General features: G+C 45.4%; 1 protein-coding gene across 3 annotated transcripts in view; it reads right to left on the bottom strand.

The window, feature by feature from the left end:
* Positions 1–22,702, bottom strand: part of NRK (Nik related kinase) — a 109,648-nt gene that overhangs the window by 70,801 nt on the left and 16,145 nt on the right. For all 3 annotated transcript variants that reach the window (XM_075054523.1, XM_075054524.1, XM_075054525.1), the window contains exon 3: positions 3,614–3,670. In XM_075054523.1, the coding sequence (XP_074910624.1) occupies positions 3,614–3,670 (57 nt within the window). The remainder of the gene's footprint in view (positions 1–3,613; positions 3,671–22,702) is intronic.

The raw sequence follows: 22,702 nt of genomic DNA, 5'->3' as shown, positions 1-22,702 counted from the left end.
CAGCGAAGGGCAGATTTGCTCAGCTCTCGGTGTGCCCCAGATCTTAGGGCTGAACAATCCCAGCTGGAGCTGGTCAGGGGATTTCTGATGAAATGATTTCTCGCTGGAAAATAAAACAGAGATTTGGTGAATCAGAAGCTTTCGGCAGAAACGTATGGGTTATGATGAAACGTCAGATGAAAGACTTCTGAGCTTAAATTTTCCAGCGATGAAAACACGATGCTGGGGGAGGGAAACCCACTGCAGAATATCCAAGTACCAAGGAAGTAGCTCAGACCCCTAGGATATGAGATATTCTTGTTCAGTCCCATCCCCTCCCAAGTCGGACAGCACTGGCCTATTACTGAGCAGGTTAGTGACCAAACCACCACCAACCTACACTGGCACGGGGCTCTGTCAAACTCAGCCACTGGATTTGTCCCACTTTGAATGAGAGGGATCTACTGGAGCCTTGAACTGGGGAGTCCTCTAAGCATGTACACAAATCACAAGGTCAATCCAGGCATTCAGCTCTTCTCCACTTTTGTTGGAGACAGGTGGAGGGAAAAAGACTGCATTCGTCTTGATTTTATTTTTTCACCTTCCTGTTTTCTACCACATGAAGTTTTCACTCCTTAAGAAAACTGCTCCCTGTGCAGCACTAATCAGATCATATAACCACCCAAAGATGAAAATGGCCACAGGGACTAGGAGCCTCCTGTCTCATTCAAGCAGGTTTACTATGACAGCTTCCATTTCTCACAAGCCAAACTCCATGCGAGATGTTGCTCTCAGGTGCAATTTATAGGCAGGACATTGGAGACTAGGATTTCAATATTTTAAAGACTTTATTTAATGCCTCAAGCTAGCTTTTCAAGACCAAAGGATCAGAAAATAACTTCGACCTGAGCAGACTAACAATGCAAGAGAAATACCGAATCCTTAACAGGCTCTGAATTTATGACACTGAAATTCTGGAGATTGAAAGGATTTCTACATTACAGTTAGGACCCACTACTGCCGCGAGAGGCTTCAGTAAACCAAATGCTGTGAAGCAGAGAAAAGCTATTGCTATTTTACAGGAGAACTGAGCTTCAGAGAGACCCTGGACATGTACAGCATCAGTCTCAGCCATACTCATGCTCCTACCTGCTGCAACTGCAGAGCAGGAGTGCACTGGTTTCCACCCCCCTATCTACCCTGCACTACGAGAGACCAGCGGCACGGTCCCTGGCCAGCCAGACCAGCCGAGGAGGCCAGCAGTAACCCCGTTTCTCACAGCCAACGTGGCTCACCCCAAGCGGTCTGGGAATTTGCACCGAGGTGACGCGAAGGGCTCGGTCGAGACCGCAGCTGCCAACCCCACCCTGCTGCGCCGAAAGCAGTCGGGGTTTACCGTAACGCACCGCGCTGCGAGATGGGGTGGCCGAGGAGAGGACAACCCCAGGGCAGAGGAAACCAGTTACGAAGCGATGGACTGCCTCCGGGTCCACCAGACCATGCCCTAGCAGCGGGAACACAGCCGACCCCGCGTTAAGAAAGTAGAAATAACGGCAGAAAGGCTTGCGCTCACCCTGCACCAAGGTCAGAAAGCAGAAGCACGCGAGTAGAGCTGAACTGGATTTGTTCGGGGCTTAGTGGGGGAAGAGCACCAGGGAAAACCCCCCCAGGTGGCTGCACCAACGTGCTCACCTCTCAACTCTCAAACCGTCACAACTGCTTTCGTATTAAGTGACTCAACATGAAAACAGCATGATCTGTCATCATTGCCCCTCAAGCAACAGGACAGGTTCCCCAGTATGATACTGGCTCCCTAGCCTCAAAGGAAGCAGCAAATCAGACCTAAACGGCCGGGTTTTGTTCCCAGAATCACACAAGTCTAGCAATGTGAATTCCTGAAGCTGGACCACAAGGTTGTCCTCCATTTAAATTTTGTTTCCAAGCAAGCAGGCATTACTGGATGCTACAGTTTGTTGCTTACATACAAAGGAGATGGTGTTATGTATAGCAAAGGGAAGGAAATCTTTCCAAGGTTCCCTTCCTGCAGTTTTTGCTTCAATTGTTTCATCAAGGAAGGGACTGTCACTGCTGTTAACATGACAGCCCACGAGTGACACATTTGGCCACCCCTCACACGCTGTTGACTGCCCCAGCAGAGCATGAAAGCGGTCCATACGGAAGCTCTGGATCACTTCTGAGTCCCTGCCAGGATCTGTCCTGTCAGCTCCTCTGTCAAAGCACGGAGGTGCTCTGATCTCAGGAATCTGTCTGCGACCCAAACCCTATCCCCTCTCCCTTCCAAAATCCAGCAGCTTCATGTCTGGTGACTGCCATTTTTTAAAACCAAAGCACCTGATGATATAAGTACCTACAGAGCTAAAAGCAAAAAATGCCACCAATCTAATGTAGCACTCACTTAAAAAATGCACCCTCCTCTGTGCACAGAGAAGAGCAAAACCGGCGATTCAACTAGGCATGCGTATTTGACAAGGGAGCAGCCACAGCCAAACCATCCCTCAGACAGGCTTTGTAAAAGCATTACAGTAACATCTAAGTTCAAAAAAAACAACGTGCAACTGAGATCACTTGCTGCTCAGGGCTGGATTCCGACACCATCAGAGGAGAGACCTGTCCTGGACCTGCTCTACGTGACACGGCCCACGCAGACACCAACTTGTTCTGCCGTCTTCCAAGACAACCAAAGACATAGGAAAACGCAGGCAAGGCTTGCTTGTGCTTGCCCAAAACACCACGTGTAGATGTACCGCTGGCAGGCTCGGCCCAGAGGACTTGGCCCTGTTTTTCATTTCAGGTGATAACCCTTCCACAGTGTCGCAAGAAGACTTTTTCTTGGAGTTTTGTACTCCGTACCTACGCTGCCAGAGCGACAGAATGGGAAGCTGGTCTCCAGCGAGACTAGGTGCATCCTACCAAACCACAGAATTCCAGTAAACTGGAGAAGCAGCAGCAGGCAGTCTCCCCAGCCTTTGTGGGGCCCAGGCTAACATGGTCTCAAGGAGGCAAGCTGCTTCGCTACTAGCTGCGCTCTTAAAAAGGAGAAACAAAAATTAATACTTAGCAACTTTTTCGACAGCCTGTTCCAGCACTGACACCACTTTATAAATGTGAGCAGCGACAGTGCCAATTAAGCTGTCTCCTTCTCTCATCTGTCAAATAACAATAAAAAAGTGCTACATTTGCATTTCTAACATGTTCCTGCTTGCTAGCTGTCAGGGTAGCTACTCTGAGGAATGGCTGGCACGCGAGGGGAGAGGATGTGATGAAACACAGCAGGGGCAGTGCAGAGCTACAGGAAATCTTTTACTTGCTATCTCTGGAAACAGATAATCAACTAGCAATAAGCAGGAAGAGAGTTCTCCTCTTTGTTATTATAGACCATCAAAATATATGGCAATGCATTCCCTTATTGCTTTGTCACCATTGGTCAGGTACAATTGAAAAATCTCCTTGTATTAACACTTCTCAGTACTTTATAAAACACAAACCGGTGCTCAGCAACCATCATTTATACCACTGGATTGTCTTTTATAAGCTATCTGCCTTCTCACGATCTGATTATTTATGTTTCCTTGCACCTTCGCAACAACTTCTTCATTTTTGGTTTTGCACTCACCTCAGTAACATTCATCACTTTGATTGCTGCTAGCTGCCCAGTCTTAACATGGCGACCCTGTTAAAATAACAAAAGATTGTAAGTAAAGCACATATGCAAGCTATGTATACAGTAACAAATTAGGCATATAACAACTGGGCTTGAGTACTTGCTTTCAATCACCTATCAACAACCTTTCAGTGACACAAAACTACCAAGGTAAAGTTTGGTGATGTGTTATCAGACCCATACCCTTACCATGCTCTAAAGTTAACTGATTTAACCTTTGCAGGGTTGAATTTCCCCCTTTAGCCCAAAGTAAGCAGCAACGCTGGGAGACATCTGCTGTCAGAAGACAACACGGCGTGAGTTCATGGGTCTCCATCCAACTCCTGTTCAACACGGGTTGCCACCGTCCGAGCCTCCTGTTCTAGAAAATCTCAGCAGAGGCCCAGGGTGACCTAATCAGAACAAACTTCTTGTCCTGCAACCCAGGGCTGATGCGTGCTGGGGAAACAAGGTGCTGGGCAGCTGGCACCGTCCCCACCTCCCCACCCGACATGTTCTGCCTCACCTCGGGACAAAGAGAAAACTCTGGGTTTCAGTGCATCAATCTGGCAACCTGCATGCGGCTGCCAAGAAACTAAAGCTGTATGGACTTTCTTGGGTTTGTTTTTTTTGGTGGTTTTTTGTTTTTTTAAAAAAAAAGACTTTTTACTGTGAAATGCTTGGGTTTTTAAATTCTTACTGCAGCTGAGTTAACTATACCTCAGCTGCCTCCCAAAAAGCATGCAGAGGCTTTGTATTTAAAACGTAATCTTCTATGGTGGTGGGGAGGAACTCTCTCAAGGCTTTGACTGCGTGTACATACATACACACACTTCACTAGTGAAATGCCCACACCCCCAAGTTCACTATTAAGCAACAGACAACTGCTAATTTTAGACTAGGTAAGCGGCTAGTTTTTGAAAACAAAGCTAGGAAAAGGGAGGTAATAGGGAATAAAGCTATTAAAAGAGAAAACTTGATACCGAGACTGACAAAATGCGGTTCACAAGAATGTATATTAGAAACACAATGAGGAATCTTGATGTAAATTGCACAGTTTTTTGGCTAGATCAAGTTGCTCAACAGATGCCGTAGATGCAGTCTTTTGCCGTGAAAACCAACACTAATCTCATACTGGAGGATAGTATCAGAAGATTTGTATGAACAGTGGCTTGGCTACACGTCCTAACTTCTCACTTCCATCAAATGTTCAGAAATGGGTTTGAAGCTTTGAGACTGCAATTTTGCTCCTGAAATAGTAGTGCCTGCAAAGCTGTATATCGAAATAACTAACTGACACCTGTTAAGTAAGCCATAGGAAATCAGGAAATCAAATATGAAATGCTGCAGTTTGCAGACAAAATGATTTGCAGGTGCAATTTACACCTGCAAAATTAAAAGCTAGGTTGATGTCATTTTAAAACCCAGGTCCTATCTGCACAAAATTGCATACTAGTGTTATTTCTAAGACTAAGCAGTTTTGCATCAAAGAAAAATGATTCCTCGTTCTCAGGCGATATGTCACAGTCATGTTTTCTTTTACAGAAAACTAAATCCTGCTGAGTTTTTGTATATTTATAAGTGTCCTCTTTCCGCGGAAGCGCTCCTGGGATTGCAAAGCTTTTTCTCATAAACCAGAATGATAGGATTTCTGTATTATCACAGACTTTGGGAGGAAGACGAACAGGGCACACCCTCACCAGGCCCACAGCACACACGCCACCGTGGCCGAGAGCAGCTGGGCAGCGAGGAGTGTTATAGCCCAACAGATGCTGGTGTTTGGTCAGCATCCATCCCAGCTGACGTCAATCCCCGTGAGCGAGCTTCCTCTGCACAGCCACGGCTCCTTTGTTGGAGGCCATTGTTTGCAAATGTTTCCAGGCATTGAATGTCTTGGCAATATAGCCAGAGAGGGGCCTTCCACAAAATACAGTCATGCTAGACACGCTGGCACCCTGACTTAACTCCAAAGTTTGTCTGGAGTCAAGTACACTGATAATTCCACGTCTCCGGCCAGCACACATCGCAGGCGACCAACCCATCGAAACGATGAGTCTCTCTTGGGTTGCTGGACATTCTGCAAAGGATGGCGTCAAGAATCAACACTGATTTTCATAATTACAGTGAAGCACAGAGATGTGCTTCTTGACTGAAAAAAAAAAAAATCAATCAATCAATCCTACGCTAGCATCGCACTTGATATTGAATATTCATCAGAATAAGGAAGGGGGAAAGGCTTGGCATTCAGTTTTGATTTCAAAGCATGATACCTGGTCAAATTGTCCCTCTGTATAACAGGCATCTGTTATTTTGCAGCCACAGTTATTTCCACTGCATGCAAACCTGCTGCCCTCACTCACTTTCACCATTACAAATGAAAATACTGAATCGTCCCAAAAAGGTTTGGATAATTAGCATTTATGGGAAAGAAAACAGCAAGCCCTTTTGTTTTGTGGGTCAGGATTCAGCTTTGCCCAACAAATGTGTCCCTATTAACCGAGATGCACAACTCGATCCTGCTCCTGCACTCCTAAAAGCTCCCATGTCTGCAACTGGGCTGCCTGCTGGACGGGAGGAGGTTAGTCCGTGCAGAGAGGGCAGGATCATGCCCTGTGCCTTGTCTCAGTGCCCTACCTTCCTCACACCGTGCAAAGTTACTACTAGCCTGAGGGAAACACGTAGGGTCGCATCCAACCATCCCTCTGCACAGGCTCACCTGCAATAAATACTCTCCAACTGGGTAAAGCAGCCTTTACATGGAAGTAAATTCTGTTAACTACACACACTTCACACCTTTATGTTCTTTTAGGTCTCTTTATCCTGGAGCAAAACAGAGAGCGGTTCAATAAACCTGAGAATCTGAACCCTTCTCAAGAGGCTGAAAGGAGCACTAAAAACTCATTCCTGTTGGTTTGCTCTAATTGTCAACTCATAACAATTTATTTTCAACAACTGTTATCACACCTTTTGGAAAGACTCTTCCAGGTTTCTTTGTTGCATTAAGCTGAAGAACCTCATCTTCCCCTACCAGGACAAGTTTGTGCAGGGTAATGCAGAGGGCTGCAGGTTAACCTCATGAAAAGGTGTAAACATATCTATATATTTACATCTGCCTTTCATCAATTACCTAAAAGGGATGAATAAGTTTAAAAGTGTGTATAAAAAAAAAAGTATCTTGGAGATTATAGCTAAATATATATCTACAGCTATATATCTATATAAAAACATTTTCATCATGAGATACTAATTTTACTGCCATCTCGGCAGATTTATTTTTGATTACAGTTGTACATTTTCCCAAAGTAAAGGATTCATCATTATCATAGAGCAATACATCTCAAAAGTCCCTGCACCTGCTAATGTATGCAATAAACAATGTGGCAGAATTACATAACACACACCATCATTTGTCCTTACCCCTGACATCATCCCAACATACACAAATAAAACTTCCCTTTAAATACTGCCAAAGGAAAAGGTTCAGCCAGTGGAGACAAAATAATCAGAGAACCCTGGAGACTTCCTAAATTTTATTCCTTCTCCCCCTCAGAACTTCACTGTCTATTCAGCTAGTTACAAAAAAAAAGGGGGGGCTGAAGCAAAGCCACCCAACAGCTCACCCAAACACCAGCAGTCCCTGTAAGCAGTGGTTGCACACTGGCACCCTACCGAACTCAGCATCACCACCCAAAAAAGCGCGTGTGCTATTGCAAGACTCCACGCTAAGAGGGCTGAAGCTTTCAGAGACCACGGGTGTTCATGTGGAGAAGAACCACTAATGCCTTTGCAGCTTATCTCAGCAGGGTAACGTGCTCCACATTACACTTGCTTTAATGCACAGACCACAACTGTGCTGGCAGCTCAGCACAAAAATCACAGGTTTCTCGCCTTTACGTTGGTTTTTCAAACTGTTTCGAGTTCGTTTTCCTTGGCATCTCTAAAAGCAGTAAACCTCCTGAACCCAGCCCTGGGCTTCTTGTTAACACACTGACTCTAGTGCCTAAGTAAGGAAAGGTTTCAGGGCCTGGCCCCTTATTTTTTTCATTTATCAATAAATCTCAGAGGTTAGCCAGAGTTCATGGGAACTCACACATTGCTACTTCTGCTGAAGCCACAAGGTTGAGTATGTTTGAATTGTTTTGAGAAAGGTGGTGTTTTGATTTTTGTTTAAAGCTCCTAGGAGCAACTGGCTGTTTTAACTGTTTCCCAACCAAATCGGATCAACAGATTCACTTACTTCCAGTGACGAGACATGCTGAAGTTCATCCTTTTTGATTTAACTCAAAACGTGAGGAAGAACAACGGGGCATTGCCCTCCCAGCCCTCCGTGCAATCCGCCGCTGCCGATCCTTCCCAGATCACTAAAGGGAATCAGCCTGTGGGGATTCAAAATCCTCCATTGCACATTTCCTCAGAAACTGGGCAGAAGGCAGGAATGGTCTGTGGGCCCACTTCCCTAACAAAAGGTTTCATTTTTCACCTAAATGCTCCGTTTGAGAGCAGGTTTCAACTCCGGAGAATGCAGCCAAAACATCCCACAGCCATCTGCAAGTCACCCATATTCCTACCCAAGAATACAGCGTTAAATGCTATCATCAAGTTCATACAGAGCTTACACATGAACAATTCTAAAGCTCAATGACTTTCTGAAGTTGAAGTTCCTGCCTACATTTTGATGAGGTATCCAAGCTGGAAGAAATTCTACCATTAGCTTTGAGTCCAGCTAAATTCCTTGTCTCCTCCAGAAAATATTTCTGCATAAAGTCTGCTGCAGTTGCCAGTTAGTCACTACAGTAACAATCAGCAAACCTGGAGCCAGCATACAAATTTTTCAAATCTGCATACTGCTCATTGCAGCCACATTTGTGGAAGATGCTTTATGCCAAAGATCTGGTTCTGATGAGCTCCAACCGTGCATTATCTCTGCAGGGAGATACACATGGAATAGCACAGATCGCTCCGTGTTATTTCTGTTGGAGGTATATTTACCTTTTTAGCTCAATTTGATAAAGGAACCACTTATCTATGCCCTCTACTGAGGGTCAAGACATGTATTTTTTTTCTATTTACATCAAACAAGAGTATCAGCATTAGCTGTCAAGCTATTAGCTGATAAAGGGGCTTTACATGAGTTAAGTATATTTACAAAACGATGCAGTCAGTCACGTACAATACCTTTTCCTGTTAGGTCCAAACAAAAATTTTGGACAGTCCCTGGCCTGGTGCCACGATTACAACCAGAGACCCACGGTCCCGGTGACACACACCTGAGACTGTAAGGCTGCGGGTCACACGCAGCGAGCTTGCTTTGACATCTTCCCTCCCAGACCCTGCAGAGACCTCTCTTCCGAGGGGTGGCAAACAGCTCCCGTCAGCTTCTCTCCGCGCTTGCGATCCGACAGATTTGAAGCGGACAATTCCAAGTCCAGACGACACAACCCAGCTGTCCTGTCCCAGCGCTGCGCACCATGCCAAGGCAGCCCACGGCAGTCCCATCACACGCTTCCTTTTTGGCAACGGGCGCTCATTAACGTCCACGTGTTTCTGGGTCTGTCTGATGGAGCTGTCCCCGTTTAACCGCAGCGGGAAAAAATGCACGTGAAGGACAGGGACTGCCTGCTGCAGGATACCGAGGCAGGACGAAGCTGGTGGTTTTGACTGTGCAGAAGTCCCCATCTGTGTCTATGTCCTGTCCGCAACCAGAAGCACGACCTCGCTTTTCTCTGCCTTAAAAAGCAGCGTTTTTGGTGAGGCTGCGAGGTGTCTATACGCAGGGGTACCTCCCAGATGCCAGAAGCCTTGGACGCTCGCTAGTTTGCACCTTTGTGCCCAGGCGGAGGGCAATTTTGCATCAGACACGCTCTGCCATCAGGCACGCACACGTGCATTGCACTTACGCTGTGCACAAACACAAACGGCTCACAACACCCGCACAAGGCTGCGGGACTCCTGGGTGACCCTTCCCAGCACTGCCCGCCTGTGTCAGCCAGAAAGCTGGTAGATACCATAAACTTCACTCTTGGGCCCTTCTCTGGATAGTGAAGGTTTGTATTTGCGAGCAAGATCCGGCTGTTGGAGGTGGAGGACTTTTGAGGCCAGAGGTCTTGCTCACCCAGAAGCATTTATTACGGGATAACCAACGCGGGCTGCAGCCACATTTATTATGGGATAACCAGCGCAGGCTGCAGCCACATTTATTACGGGATAACCAGCGCAGGCTGCAGCCACATTTATTAGGGGATAACCAACGCAGGCTGCAGCCACATTTATTACGGGATAACCAGCGCAGGCTGCAGCCACATTTATTACGGGATAACCAACGCAGGCTGCAGCCACCCACCCTTCAGGAGCAAGGTGAAGGCACAGCTGTTCTGCTGCAAGTTCTTACTGAAAGGGAACTTCAGCAAGCAGGTTTCCTGTTCAAAACCCACTTAGGAACTTTGAAGTTTGAGCCCATCTCGGGTAAACCTGCGTGGCCCTGCGGTTGCTGGTAGACTGCCAGCTCAGCCTTCTGCGCCCCGAAGGACAGCACCCCACCCTTTTGCCCCTCTCCCCTCCACCCTTTCCATCCTGGTAACACAAGGAAAGCCTGTAAGAGATTATGCATCAAATGAACAATGCCCCGCATAGGGATCCAGGAAACCCTATGTCCTATTCCACATGACCTTAACAAAGTCACGATCCTTCTGTTTCCCTTTCCACCTACATAGGACTTTTCTACGTAGACCCAGCTCTTCAGAAGAGATGAGCAACGTTTGCCATCGCCAGCCGGGGAACACCAGCTTTGCTTGCTCACACCGTGGGCTCACAGCTCCCGTGCAGCTGCAGCGTGCACCCCAGAGCACGCCGGTGGCTCAGCGTGGCAGGGAGGAGGACCCCAAGAACATAAAACCTGCAGATAATGCTGTAAAACCTGCTCTTGCACTGCGGTTTAGACACAGCCGCTGTTTTACAGCATGCGGCTGCTCACGACTTACACCCTGCCGTCCCTTGGGGTCTCGACTAACGTAACCAAGTGGACAGGGTTTGCAACTCTGGGGCTGTGGGGTTTTGGCGCTGAGAAGTGTCACCCAACAAGAGAGTTTACAGGAGAGCTCTGTCAGGGAGACCAGTCTGTGATCCTTGTCTCAGCAACTGGTACGACCACAGGAGACAACTCACTGCAGGCATGGCTGGAGCTCTCCGGCTAAACATGCAACAGTAACGCAAAACTTGAAATGGGACAGGACTAAATTCCAAGGAAGAAGTTATTACGAGTTTGGACGCTTATAGCTTGTTTTTGTTAGTTAATGGTCTGAGGCAGAGCTCGGGGTCAATCGTGCACTGAATACTAGCACTGGATTTCGGAAATGATCCATTTCAGTGCAAACTGTAACATGCAATCCACAGCGATTCCAGTTGAAAGAAACAGTTTTGCTTCTTTTTAAACTAACACACACAAAAAACACAAAACCAAAACACCCAACCCACCACAACACACATCAGCCTTGGGCAGATAATAACCAGTTTCAGAAAGTCTTTTCCTTTTTTTTTTTTTTTAAACCCCCATGAAGAATTCCAGACACCAGCCAGGTGGAAATGCAGCTATAATTTTGATTACAGCTTCATCCTTTTAATCATGCAACTCAGGCTGCAGAAAGCCTACTTTGATTGACATTATAAAGTTTTAGTGGCACTTCTGTCACAACATCTCTGGATGTCTGTTGTATTTTGGGGCCGTAAATCAAAGAATCGTATTCCCCTAGAGCAGTTGTTCTCTTCTTTGCGGTACTGGGAGGTGCTGAGATTTGGAAGCCTGGGCTTCGTTCCAGGTCACCTCTAGGGTAGCCCTCAGCTCCATCTCCCAGCTGGAGCACACCCTCCTTTCTTTGTAAGTGACTGCTTCCACGCCAGCTGTGCAGGATGCAGGACTTCCATAAAACCACAACCCAGCTGCACTGCCTAAACACTGACCATGTTGATCCAACACGTCTGCCCTTTCACCCCCACATTTGGCACCCCATTTCCAGACAGTCCTAGGTATCACCCAAAACCGCTTGGCCAGCATGGCCAAATGTTGTATTTCCCCTTCCCTATCTATCCCCCATAAACACCTCCTTTCAAATGGGAACTGGACACCCTTCTCTGCCGTTAACTCTGCGCTATTGAGAGGACGAGCACACAGCAGACTGCAGCATCACAACGAGCTCCTGAGTTGACTGCGGCAGTCCTCTCTGTTGCTCTCAGACTAGCCAAATTCAGACACCGCCAGTCAGTCCCTTCGGTTGTAACGGGACTGCTTGATTGACTTACTCAACTTAACGTTGCCTTCAGAACTGACCATAGATGTCTTCCTACCAGGGAAGGCAAAGCGTGTCACCTAAACACTACAAACTATGATCACCCCTTGTCCACAGCTGGCCAGAGTGGTGAACAACATAAATATTAATACACCGTAAATAATCAAGACATGCTCTTCAAGGTTTACGGGGGGGGGGTTTCTCCTATATGCTAATTCCCACTCTACTCCATGATTAGGTATGTTCCAAGAAGTTAGCTAAGATTTATCACTTTGAGTATAGACCATGCTATGAAGCTGAATGCTATTTAGCATGCCCCAGAACTCAGGCTGTAAAACATTAATAGCAAAATCTAACGTGTCTGCACGTAGATACATAAAGAACAAAATTTAATTAATAACACTTAGTGCACTTCAAGCAAAAGCATGTTACATTAATGAAGAAGTATTAGAGATATATACTATTTATAAAGAAACGAAAAATTATTTTTAAAAAAGTTACACTGCATTCCAAACAAAGAAGGATAATTTTGTAAAGGTTAACAAATTTATATAGCAAAAATTAGTTGAATATTCAGTGAAAAACAAGTTCCTCCCCTAGCAAACACTGCTGCCCTATTTCTGTGCAGAACAGGTCATTCTGTTCCTCCCATTGCTTCTCTCTCTCCCCCCTCACCTCAGAAGTGGGTCAGTATTTTCCACTTAGAGTGAAAATATTAGTTTTATAAAGTTTTTTTAAATGAAGTTTTAGACTTTCCAGGGGTAAGATGTTAAAAAAAAATAAATAATCAGGAATTTCTCTCAGGGCCCCTACTTGGGTCACATGCTTAAACAAACAAACAAAAATATCACTGTAACTCATAACACTATAGAAGACAACTAAGTTGGCAGTGGTACAGGCGGACTTCCCATATACTAAAATAGCAACACATTAGCCAAGAGAAGAGATTAGAACACGTAACTTCTATCAATCACTTAAAATTCTACCCTGCTGGCTAGAAGGGAGGGCTGGATAGGAGTCATTTCAGTGGGACCAGATCAAACCACCTTGATCTCCAGAGGAAAAGGACAGTTTTTCACCCCTACTGCAAGTATCTGTACCACAGCCCTCATGAACTGTAAACCCCAAGAGGCTCCAGAAGCAGTTTTTCTGTCCAGTTTTTTTGAGTTTTTTTTTTTTATCCTTTCAGTTCCTATTTCCTGCCATTGTACAAGTGGAAACGCAGATTGTTTGCTTTGCCTGTTTGTCTGTGTCTGACTGCAGACCAGTGGGAAAAGAAAATGAAACAAAGGAACAAATTCAAGCCCTTTCGCAAACACCTATTTGAGTACCTACATGTTTGCAGTATCAGTATGTTCAATTGATCAGATCACCATCCTTAGGCAAAACACAAATCACTCAAGGCTACTACATACTTCTATAAAACTGGACTAGAGATTGATCTTTTGGGATTTTGCTCTGAAAGAAGCCATGTTGCAATTAGCAGGATCAAGCAAAGCACTAAGCATTTTTGAAAATACCATCCTAGTCATAATACAAAGAAAGGAGTTTTGTCCTCTATTTATTTGAAATGGGTGGTGTCTGTAGCAGAACATCCCATGCAATCTGCAGCTCCGCGCTCATGTGGAGGAAAGTACCCATTCCTGCAGCTTCTCCTTACTCAGCTAACACGCAGACGTGATGCTTTAGGTACCCTCCTGCTATCTGAAGTTTCTGAACAACCCGAACAACGTGCAAGAAGGAAGAGCAGGAGCGTTCCTCCTGGGGCAGGAGGTAGCCCTTGGTGGGTAACGGCAGGAATCGGAGAGCTGCAGCTCACGGCGCAGCTGGGAAAGGCGAGTTCACGGACCGCCGCTGCGGGTTAGCGAAGGGGTAGCTGCTCCTGGTTAAGGACCAGACTCCCACCGGCTTTGGTCTGCTCAGTCTGGTTTGTATCTGCAGGTGCTTCAGGAGGGTCTAAGGGGAAGACAAACACTGAAGCTCTAGCTGTCCTCGGTTCAGAAAGTCATCCGCTTGACTTCAGAGGTAACTGCAAGCCCCTGAATGGAAGTTGCTGCCAGCAAGGAAAGAAAAGCAATGTTTTGGGGCCATACGTGGGTCAAGAGAGCAACTCAGACAGCAGCACAGTGAATGGGAGGAGAGGTCTGGAAAGCAGGCTGTGCAGTTATCCCCTTTTCCTCACACTCCATTTATTGGGACATAAAACCCCGATTCCTTTGAGCCTAAATTCCAGCATTTGCACAAATAACAGTTTCAACAGCCTCGCCATTCATCCCGGGCTTTGCCATTTGTCACGCCTCAGCGTCTGTTGAAAGACGCCGGTGGGTTTTCAGCCTCAGACACCCCGTCACGGCTCGCTACCCCTGCCAGGGGCACGGAGGCTTCGCAGGCACAACAGCTATTCTGCCTTGGGGATGCCCGGGCTGGTGGGTCTGCAGGCATCCAGCAGCAGCAGGGATCCCAGCGCAGGGATGCAGGGATGCAGGGCGTTTGCAGCCCCGCGGTTCCTCTCGCCGTGGGCAGGAGAGTTGCGACCGCCCTGGCGCCGAGCCAGTCCCGCTCCGCACGTGGGGAGCCCAGCAGTGATTTATGACAGCCAAGGTCCGCCGTGCCGAAAGTCTATTCATCCAGAAAAATAAACAGTTTAGGAAAAAAAGCCTCAGCCTTTAGAAGGCTCTCACTCTGCAGACCAGGGGCCGTTGAGAAGCTAAGTCTAGGGAGAGGTACAAATCCCTCCACCCCGGTGAATTTTCACCGGCTGACTCATGCTCATCCCGTTTACAGAAAAACAGGGCGCTAGAGAAAATCTATACGCAGCACATCTCTGCTGGATGAAGTCACAAGCAGTTAAACATGTCCCACTGGCTGCATCCTGCTGAAGGGAAGTCAGAGCTGGACCGCAGGAGGTCAGCTGAGGGGTGGCCGGACTTTCGGGGCAGGAATCCCTCAAAGGAAGGGTTTTTGGCTCACCATCACTGTGAAGCTCTCAAGGTCAAGTTGCACATAGCAATTACGAACCTCATGTTATGAGTGTCATGTTTTAAGTAATGAAGCCTTCCCAGACGCCTGCTAATAAAGAAAGGCTTTATTAGCCTTCTCTCCCACCTAAACATAACTCTACATGCACATTAAGATCTCAGCAATTATATCACTGAATTTTTAAAAATGCTTCAGCATTCTTGTGAGCAGTAAGTGTAACGTAGTCAAATTTTCTCTTGCCTATAGTGCAGAACTTGGACAAGGTTCTGCATGGGTTAAAATTGCATCACTGGGTGTTTTTAAAATGGCTTTAAGGCAGGCAGGGTACACAGCTTGGACTGCAAGTTCCAGCCTAGATGATAAGAGCTGCCACAACCTTAAAGGTGATTTACTTTTTTCATTCCAGTTCTGCTGGTGTTTTTTCTCACACAGATTGCAATATACCATGCGGGTACACGTCTCTGCAGACGACCGCGTGCGACAGTACACACAGCACTGCACAGGACAGCCCAATACTAAAACTGGCATTAAATGGGTTTCTCTGAGCCTTTCCTTTAGTACTTCAGGGCAAATACCCTCCCTACAACTCTCTTCACCTGAGGTGAATCCTGGAGTCAAAAACTACTGAGCACCGCTGTCGAGTTCAGAAGATCTGAGGTTTGCCTAGGGAAAGGTCATATTTTTTCACACACACACAAAAGTCTTCACAGACCATTTAACGGAGGAAAAAAGAGCATCTACTCTCACTGCCTTTTCATTTGGCACTAGTTGACGCAGCCTCTCCAAAAATAAAAAGGGAGTTAATGGACACAATTAGTCTGTGAGAAAATACATCGGTCTCCAGATTTCTGAATGAGCTCTGCAAGAGATGAACTACATGGCACTGATCTCGCAGCAGCAGTCAATTCCTATTTCCTTCCAAAATCCTATTGGCCAGATGGTCCACAAAACTCAAGGGAAAATTACTTAAATGTTTGGAACGGATTTCAGTATTAAGTTGGTCTCCAAAATGAAACCAGACTACCCTTCTAATTATTCCTAAAAGTAAAGTATACCTTGCTTTTCTAATTAAATTAAGAAGGAGGGGTGCTTCCAAGTTCACCTTCCTAAAGAAAAAAATCTGAATTTGAGAAGAGCCTTGGTGTTATTTTTTTCTAAGCTGATCTATCAGCTTCCTACAGCAGACGCCTGGCTGGCAAAGATTCTCCTCTCGAGCAAACTATAGGTCAGATGTGCAGTAATAGTTCCTGAACAGCTACAAGCAGTTACTGTTCAATGCCATATCTTCCAATTTTCTGTATTACTTGTAGGGATCGAAGTCAATCACGGCAGAGAGAGAAATGAACACTAAACTCTTGAGAGGAGAGAAAAAAAAACCAACACCCCTGCAGAATAATTTCAAGAAAATGGCTAAACACATTACAGCTGAAGAACCGCAGAGCCTTAAGCAATGTAGACTAGCATAATTACCAGCACGTATGAAGCAAAAGCAGCAGCTAACCATTGGAAGAACTGCTCACAAAAGGGACCGAGAGTTTCCTGCAATTAACCACTGAACAGCTTTACCAGATTTTGAAACTCTCATCTCTTTGCCTTGCCCTGTTTAAACAACCCAAGTTCATTTTGTACAGCAGAAGATGAAGTAGTGCATGATACAGTGAACTATGCATTTGGGCAAAACACACGCAGAGCCCCAGCACAGGCTGGGGACCCCCTGCCCTCCTCTGATGCATTGCTGGCTACACTTCCAAGCGGTTCCCTGCAGGACTTCCCACCAGCAGCTACTGATGGTTTCTCCTAACGCTTGGCTTCTTGCATGTAATTCTAGCTCCACCGATGTCCGCGGAATTTCTGCCGTTTGATTTATTGGATCTGAATTTGCCCCACAAAAGGTTAAATTTCTCAAACGAAACAAATCCCACTTTGCACCAAGTTTTCCACTGAAAAAGCGTGTATATTGAATGCTTTCTCTGTTGGAGAAGGTGTGTTCACACTGATCCTGCCACAGGTCTGAGCCAGAGTTTGTGACAGAAGAAATTAACCTATGCCATTACCGCAGCGTCTCCATTTGTGTAAAGGTGTCCGACAACCAACTGCACGACTACCACCCGAAGTTCACTGCCTACTGGAAGTCAGCCTCTTCATAAAGCTGCAGGTGAAGGCCAGATAGAAACAGAGAACACTTGCTATTCTGATTGATTACACATACATTTACATTCCCAGGCATATAGATTTGACTGGATTTCTCTCATTCACGATTCATCAGTTGGTACGTCACATGAAGCCTTCCCAGGCACCAGTGGCATCTCTATAAACTTGTACAACACCAAATACAATGGGGCCCAAGGTACCATGCACAAAAGTGCACGCACATGCACACAAACACATATATAAATATTCAAAACTATAAGACTGAAATCCACTGGCCCAGCCCATGAAACCTCAGGTGTCAACGAAGCTGCACCAGAACCCTTTTTGTGATACAGTCTCAAACCCAGTTCTCATTTTCCAAGCTCTGAACCCTATCTGCTTCCTTTACCTTGTAATGGCAACAGCCTATCCAACCAGCTGCATCGCATCACAAAGCAGCTGTCAAGAAAGAAAAAACAAAACAAACCAGCAAAACAACCTAAACATTCCACGAGGCATCCAGCTAAAGCCAGCAGCTTGCTGGAGAAACGGGGAGTAGCAAGTATCTGAAGTCTGGTTTACACATATAATATAAGCTCTAAAAACTAGCAGCTCTGCTTTAGTGTCTTCTTCTAATTGTATTGGCTTTAAAATTTACTCTAAAAGTTTAACCATCCACAAGTTTCAAAATAACTTCCTTTTTCAGCTTCTTTGCGTATTCCATCATCCATATCCGGATGCCAAAATACACCACCAACAGCTCATTGCTCCTTAGGATAAATCTGGTAATACGCGCCAGAGAAAAAATTCGCAGGGTCAGCTAAAACTCTACAGCACTGCCAATGCACATATTTAAATAACAGAAATTTAAATAACTATGTCTCTATTTATAACAAAAGCATCTTAAAATAAATAATAATTATCAAAGAGCATATGAAAACAACATACCAGAAAACCCACCTCCCAAGTGCTTTGTATTGCCTTCTAGTTTCCGAACCTTTAGGTTCAGGGAGGGACACAGGGAACTGCAAGCTTCCCTCCACTATCAAAGACAGAAGCTTAGCCAGGTTTCTTAAGAAAACAAGGCGTACGTGATCGTGCTGCCCTTGCATCCAACCATGTTTTAACCTGTCAGCCCATTTCAACCAAAACTGACAGACAGATAGAAGTCTCAGAAGATGATTCAATTCCTGCGTGCTTTGTGAAAATCGGAGACAAACTCCCATCCTCCAGAGAGGAGGGCTCCTGAGTGGGCTCCACGGTTTCCTACCGTTCACTGCCTGCCAGCCAGGGAGCACACAGGCTGAAATGTCACATCGGGGGGGGGCTATGGAATAAGCGGGGGCCACCGGTGTATGTGCGAGCAGAGATCCTAAAGGACTCAACAAAGGGACCGCTGAGGTCAGAGGTGGGCGACAGGACGAGAAAGGACAAATTTGCAAGCAACGCATTTTGTTAGTTTTAATATTTAGTTTTTCCTCAAAACCCAGGAAGTTTGAACAACTTCTGAATTTACCTTGGTACATAAACCCATCTCTCGACAGTGCTTGCAGGCTACTTTCCTCTAGTCTTAGCATTAACGTTGCAAAAGTGTTTTCACGTTTGCACCATCGAGGCTTACAGAAAATATGTATTTTTGACACATTTGCACAAGAAAATAACTATATTCAATAACAGAAGGGTTACAGAAAACCAAATACCTAACAAGAAGGGGCCCTGAAATTACTGTCTGAGCCACCTTTAGAGATCAGCTCCCCAGCACTGATTCTTATTTGCCGTTTACTCTGTAATCAAATGAGTCCAAGGTGAGCATAAAGCACTGTTAGCATTTTATATCCACTTTGAATAGGTAAAACAAATGACATCATGTGCAAAGGACTGGGAAAAACGAGGTTCCAAATAATTATTTTTAAAGACCTGGTTTGCACACATGGTTTGACCCACTTTAATTAGAAATGTATTTCCAGCTCAATTTTGTAAAGTGTGGAGATGCTGACTGGCCTGCATTGGTTTTGCTCGTCATTTCCTTTTCATTGATCCAGCCACACTGGACATCATTTTCCAAAGTGCTCATCTTTTGCATACCTCCCCCTCTGTCCGTGCAGTTTCACAGTGGCTTTAACAGAAGAAGAGGGAGATTAATGCCGAGTTCTTTGGAAATTCCCATTTATTTCTGCTACCAGCTTTTCCTTTTTTTTGAAAGAATTTGGTTTAGGAAAGTCAGCAATTAACACTGATTAAAAAGCTGAGTGGTGTAAGCTTAATACTCCTATGTCTCATGATCCAGTGAGAACAGGGGTTTTATCACCAACTGGCACAGCAAATTTTGGCCACAGTCAGGGGCGGGTCCAGCTAGTGGTTTTGCCCTCGCAGCAGTCATATGCGAGAACATGTTTCTGTGGCAAGGCAACAACCTTCTACCTGCTAAAAGCTTCCTTTTGTTTTTGCCAAGAAAAAAAAGTCAAGAAGAATAATGTAAGAAACTATTTTCTGCCAAACCTCAAGAGAGCTGCTGTTCTGCTTCGTCACCAGCTCCAGGCACACGCCCCGTCACATAACAACACCAGTATCCCTGCATCCCGGTCTGGAGCACATGGGTCAGAAACGCTAAACCTTGGGAGCACGTCCGCAGAAACGAACGGCTACGCTGATGGCAAACATGGATATGGCAAACACAACATGGGGGGGGAGGGAGGGAGGGATAAAAAAATTCAAGATATAAAGCCCTCTGCGCCGTCTCATCTATTTCAAACGCTGCTCACTAATAAAGGTTCCATCAGCAAGTGCTGATGCACAAGCATGGATGTCCTCCTCGGCAGCCAAGACACGAGCCAGACGTGGCTTATCAGATCACAACCAAGTCCTGGAAACACACCTAGAGAACCGCACCGTCAGCAGCCTGCCCCGGGGCGGTGAAAAATGCAGAAGCAGCAGCTTCCCCATTTGTCTTTCTGATCGTGCTCCCAGTTTAATAAGGAGGTCCCTGGGAATGAAAATGCATCACACAATCTCTGGAGTCTTTTCATATCAGGAGACGACTATCGACAGTGAACAGATGAGATAACAGGGCAGCGTACAATGACATTCATGCTACTTGCTTGGCAATAAAGGAAGCCGGAAAGGAAGGAAAACCCGCTGTTGGCATACGCTCCCGTCATCAGAGGGAACAACCCCTCTGGAAGTTCAGGTAGTGTTTACTGGGTTCAACCAGCCAGGCTCCCCATTAATAATCACAGTTTAGATAGCACAGTGTCATCTCCATCCTAAACCCCACTGGCACCCACAATCCCCGTCTGGCCCTGGTCCAGCTCCCGTGGGAAAGCTCAGCGCTACCTCCGTCGCAAGGGCAGCAGAGGTGCCTGGAGCCCCACAGTCAAGCCTGTCAGAGCTGGACTAGAAGGCCATCTCCGTAACATAAAGAGTAACTCTATTTTAATATTAATAACATCAAAAGGGAGAGGTCTGCCAGAACTCTGCAATGTAAACAATGCAGGATGCAGCAACCACAAAAGCTCAGAAAGCCAAGTTGTCTTTAATCTACTCACCATGACATTTGAAACCCATCTGCGTGACAGATAGGACAAGTGCCACGCAGGCTCCGAGCATCAGCCAGGGCTGATAAGGCCATTTTCTTTCATTCCTGGTCAGAGAACTGTGAATTTGGCAGAAGCAAGAAGCCAAATGTCATTACACAACCTAACCAGGAATCTGTTGGGGCGGTTTGAACAGCCCCACGAATGCACTAGGTGCTCTGCAAATATACGCAGAAACCTGATCGCTCACGCGTGTCTGTACGTGCAGATTCCTGTGCCGACATGAAAATACTCTAACTCCAACACACAAGCCAGGGATACAGGCCACGCCAAGTCTTCCACCAGGTTGGTACCTAGAAATTAACACGATGGAAAGAAAGGAAGAGAGAACACAGGAAAGGGTGACTCTTAAATCCTCTCTAACCTTTACTCTCCAACCTGTAGGATCAGAGACCTGAGTTTCCAGCCTTTGTTTTGTGACTTCCTCTGTTCAAAACAGTTCTGACCGACATCTTTCAAGTGTCCAAAAGAAAGTAAAGTTAGGGCACCTATTTATTCCTTCATCCTTTCTCCATTTCTAGGCGTATTTATGGAGAGCAGGCTACAATACATGTAGCTTCTCCAGATGCAACCTCTTTTTCTGCCAAGGAAACTGTCCCAATTGAGCATCCAGCAATCTGCTATGCCCGATGCACGTGCACACCTACTCAACGGCATGTGAGCCGGGAGCTCAACACATTTGGGAAACGTCAGACCTACTTAGGCTGATCTGCACATGCACAAAAAGCCCAGTGTATCCTGAGTGCACCGCATTTACTGGCACGTACCCACCTCCGCGACGTCCAAGCTGTCCCAGGCTTCGCAACTGCTGGGTTCACTGGGCACATCCTACGCCTCAAGTGTTAATGTGCCTGCCTGCGAAATTTGGCACTCTTCCACCGGGAGAGATGACAAAACATACTCTAATGTCTCTGGACACAAATCACCCTTCATCAAAAAGGAATCCCACAGGAGGAATGGTCTGGTGCACCCAAATCATGTACTGGTACTGCCTGTCCTCTTCTGCAGGTCAAAATGCACACACAGGACCAGTTCCCGCTGTCGGCAAATGATGAAAAAGTGGAAGACTTCACCACAGCAATTTGATTTTCAGAGCACACAATGCCCAACTCTACCGTCTGATATTAATAAAAGGCAATTGGGTATCTGCCGATATAATTTGGCTTCTGGGGGCAGAATGTTTGCAAGAAGCCTGTTATGATAAATATTTCATGTTAGACTGGAAAAAGCAAATATTAAAGCAAAAACATTTTTTCCTGGCTCTTCCCTTTTTCCATGTAACAAGACACCATCATGGACAATCTGTGTAAATAATACATTTGAGAGTCCATTATCTGAGCCATATGCATATTTATTTTATGTTGGTTTTGTTGCATATTTTAGAACAATTGTTCATAGGTTTAAAGCTAAGAGTAAAACAAGAGTAGACAAATCTACTACAGCAAAAATAATCAGTAAATTGGTTACTCTTTTGTTATTTTTAAATACTAGGAAAAATCCATGCTAAAATATAGCATAACAAACAAGAAAGAGAGAAAATTACTCAAGTTCAGTAATATAAATATTTTCAGAAGGCCACCACACATTTCTCTTATGCCCTTTTCCTCAAAATGTTTCCACTTTTAACAACAGAAAAACAAGAAAAAACTGCATAGAAAATGCTGATATCAGATGTAGCAACTGCACAACTGTAGACTCAGAAAATGGAATTTAGTCAATTCCTGTATTCAGTAAACCTCAACAAAATGTTAGTGTTTTGCCAACTGGCCTCACTTTCAGTTGTAAACACTCCTCACAGAATGGAAAGTCAGAAGACTTCACGTTAATATTCACGTATATTTCTGGTAATGCCAAATTATTTCAGGACGATAGTACCTTTTTTTTGAGTATGCAGTACTAAAGACAACCTATGAAATATTAAACATCCTGCTAAATTAAAATGTATGTTCAAATGAAGCAAATGAAATGCAATGTTTTGACGTTTCTGAAGCAAAGTTTGAAAATGAAAGCCAACTCATTTCTTAAAAATTTCCTACTAACATTTCTGTTGAACTCAATATGTTTTGATTCAAGTGAAACTG

The sequence above is a fragment of the Buteo buteo genome, chromosome 22, assembly GCF_964188355.1.
Source record: "Buteo buteo chromosome 22, bButBut1.hap1.1, whole genome shotgun sequence".
Lineage (NCBI taxonomy): Eukaryota > Metazoa > Chordata > Aves > Accipitriformes > Accipitridae > Buteo > Buteo buteo.
Note: the sequence above shows the minus strand (reverse complement) of the source record. Positions and strands in the feature narration are given on the sequence as shown.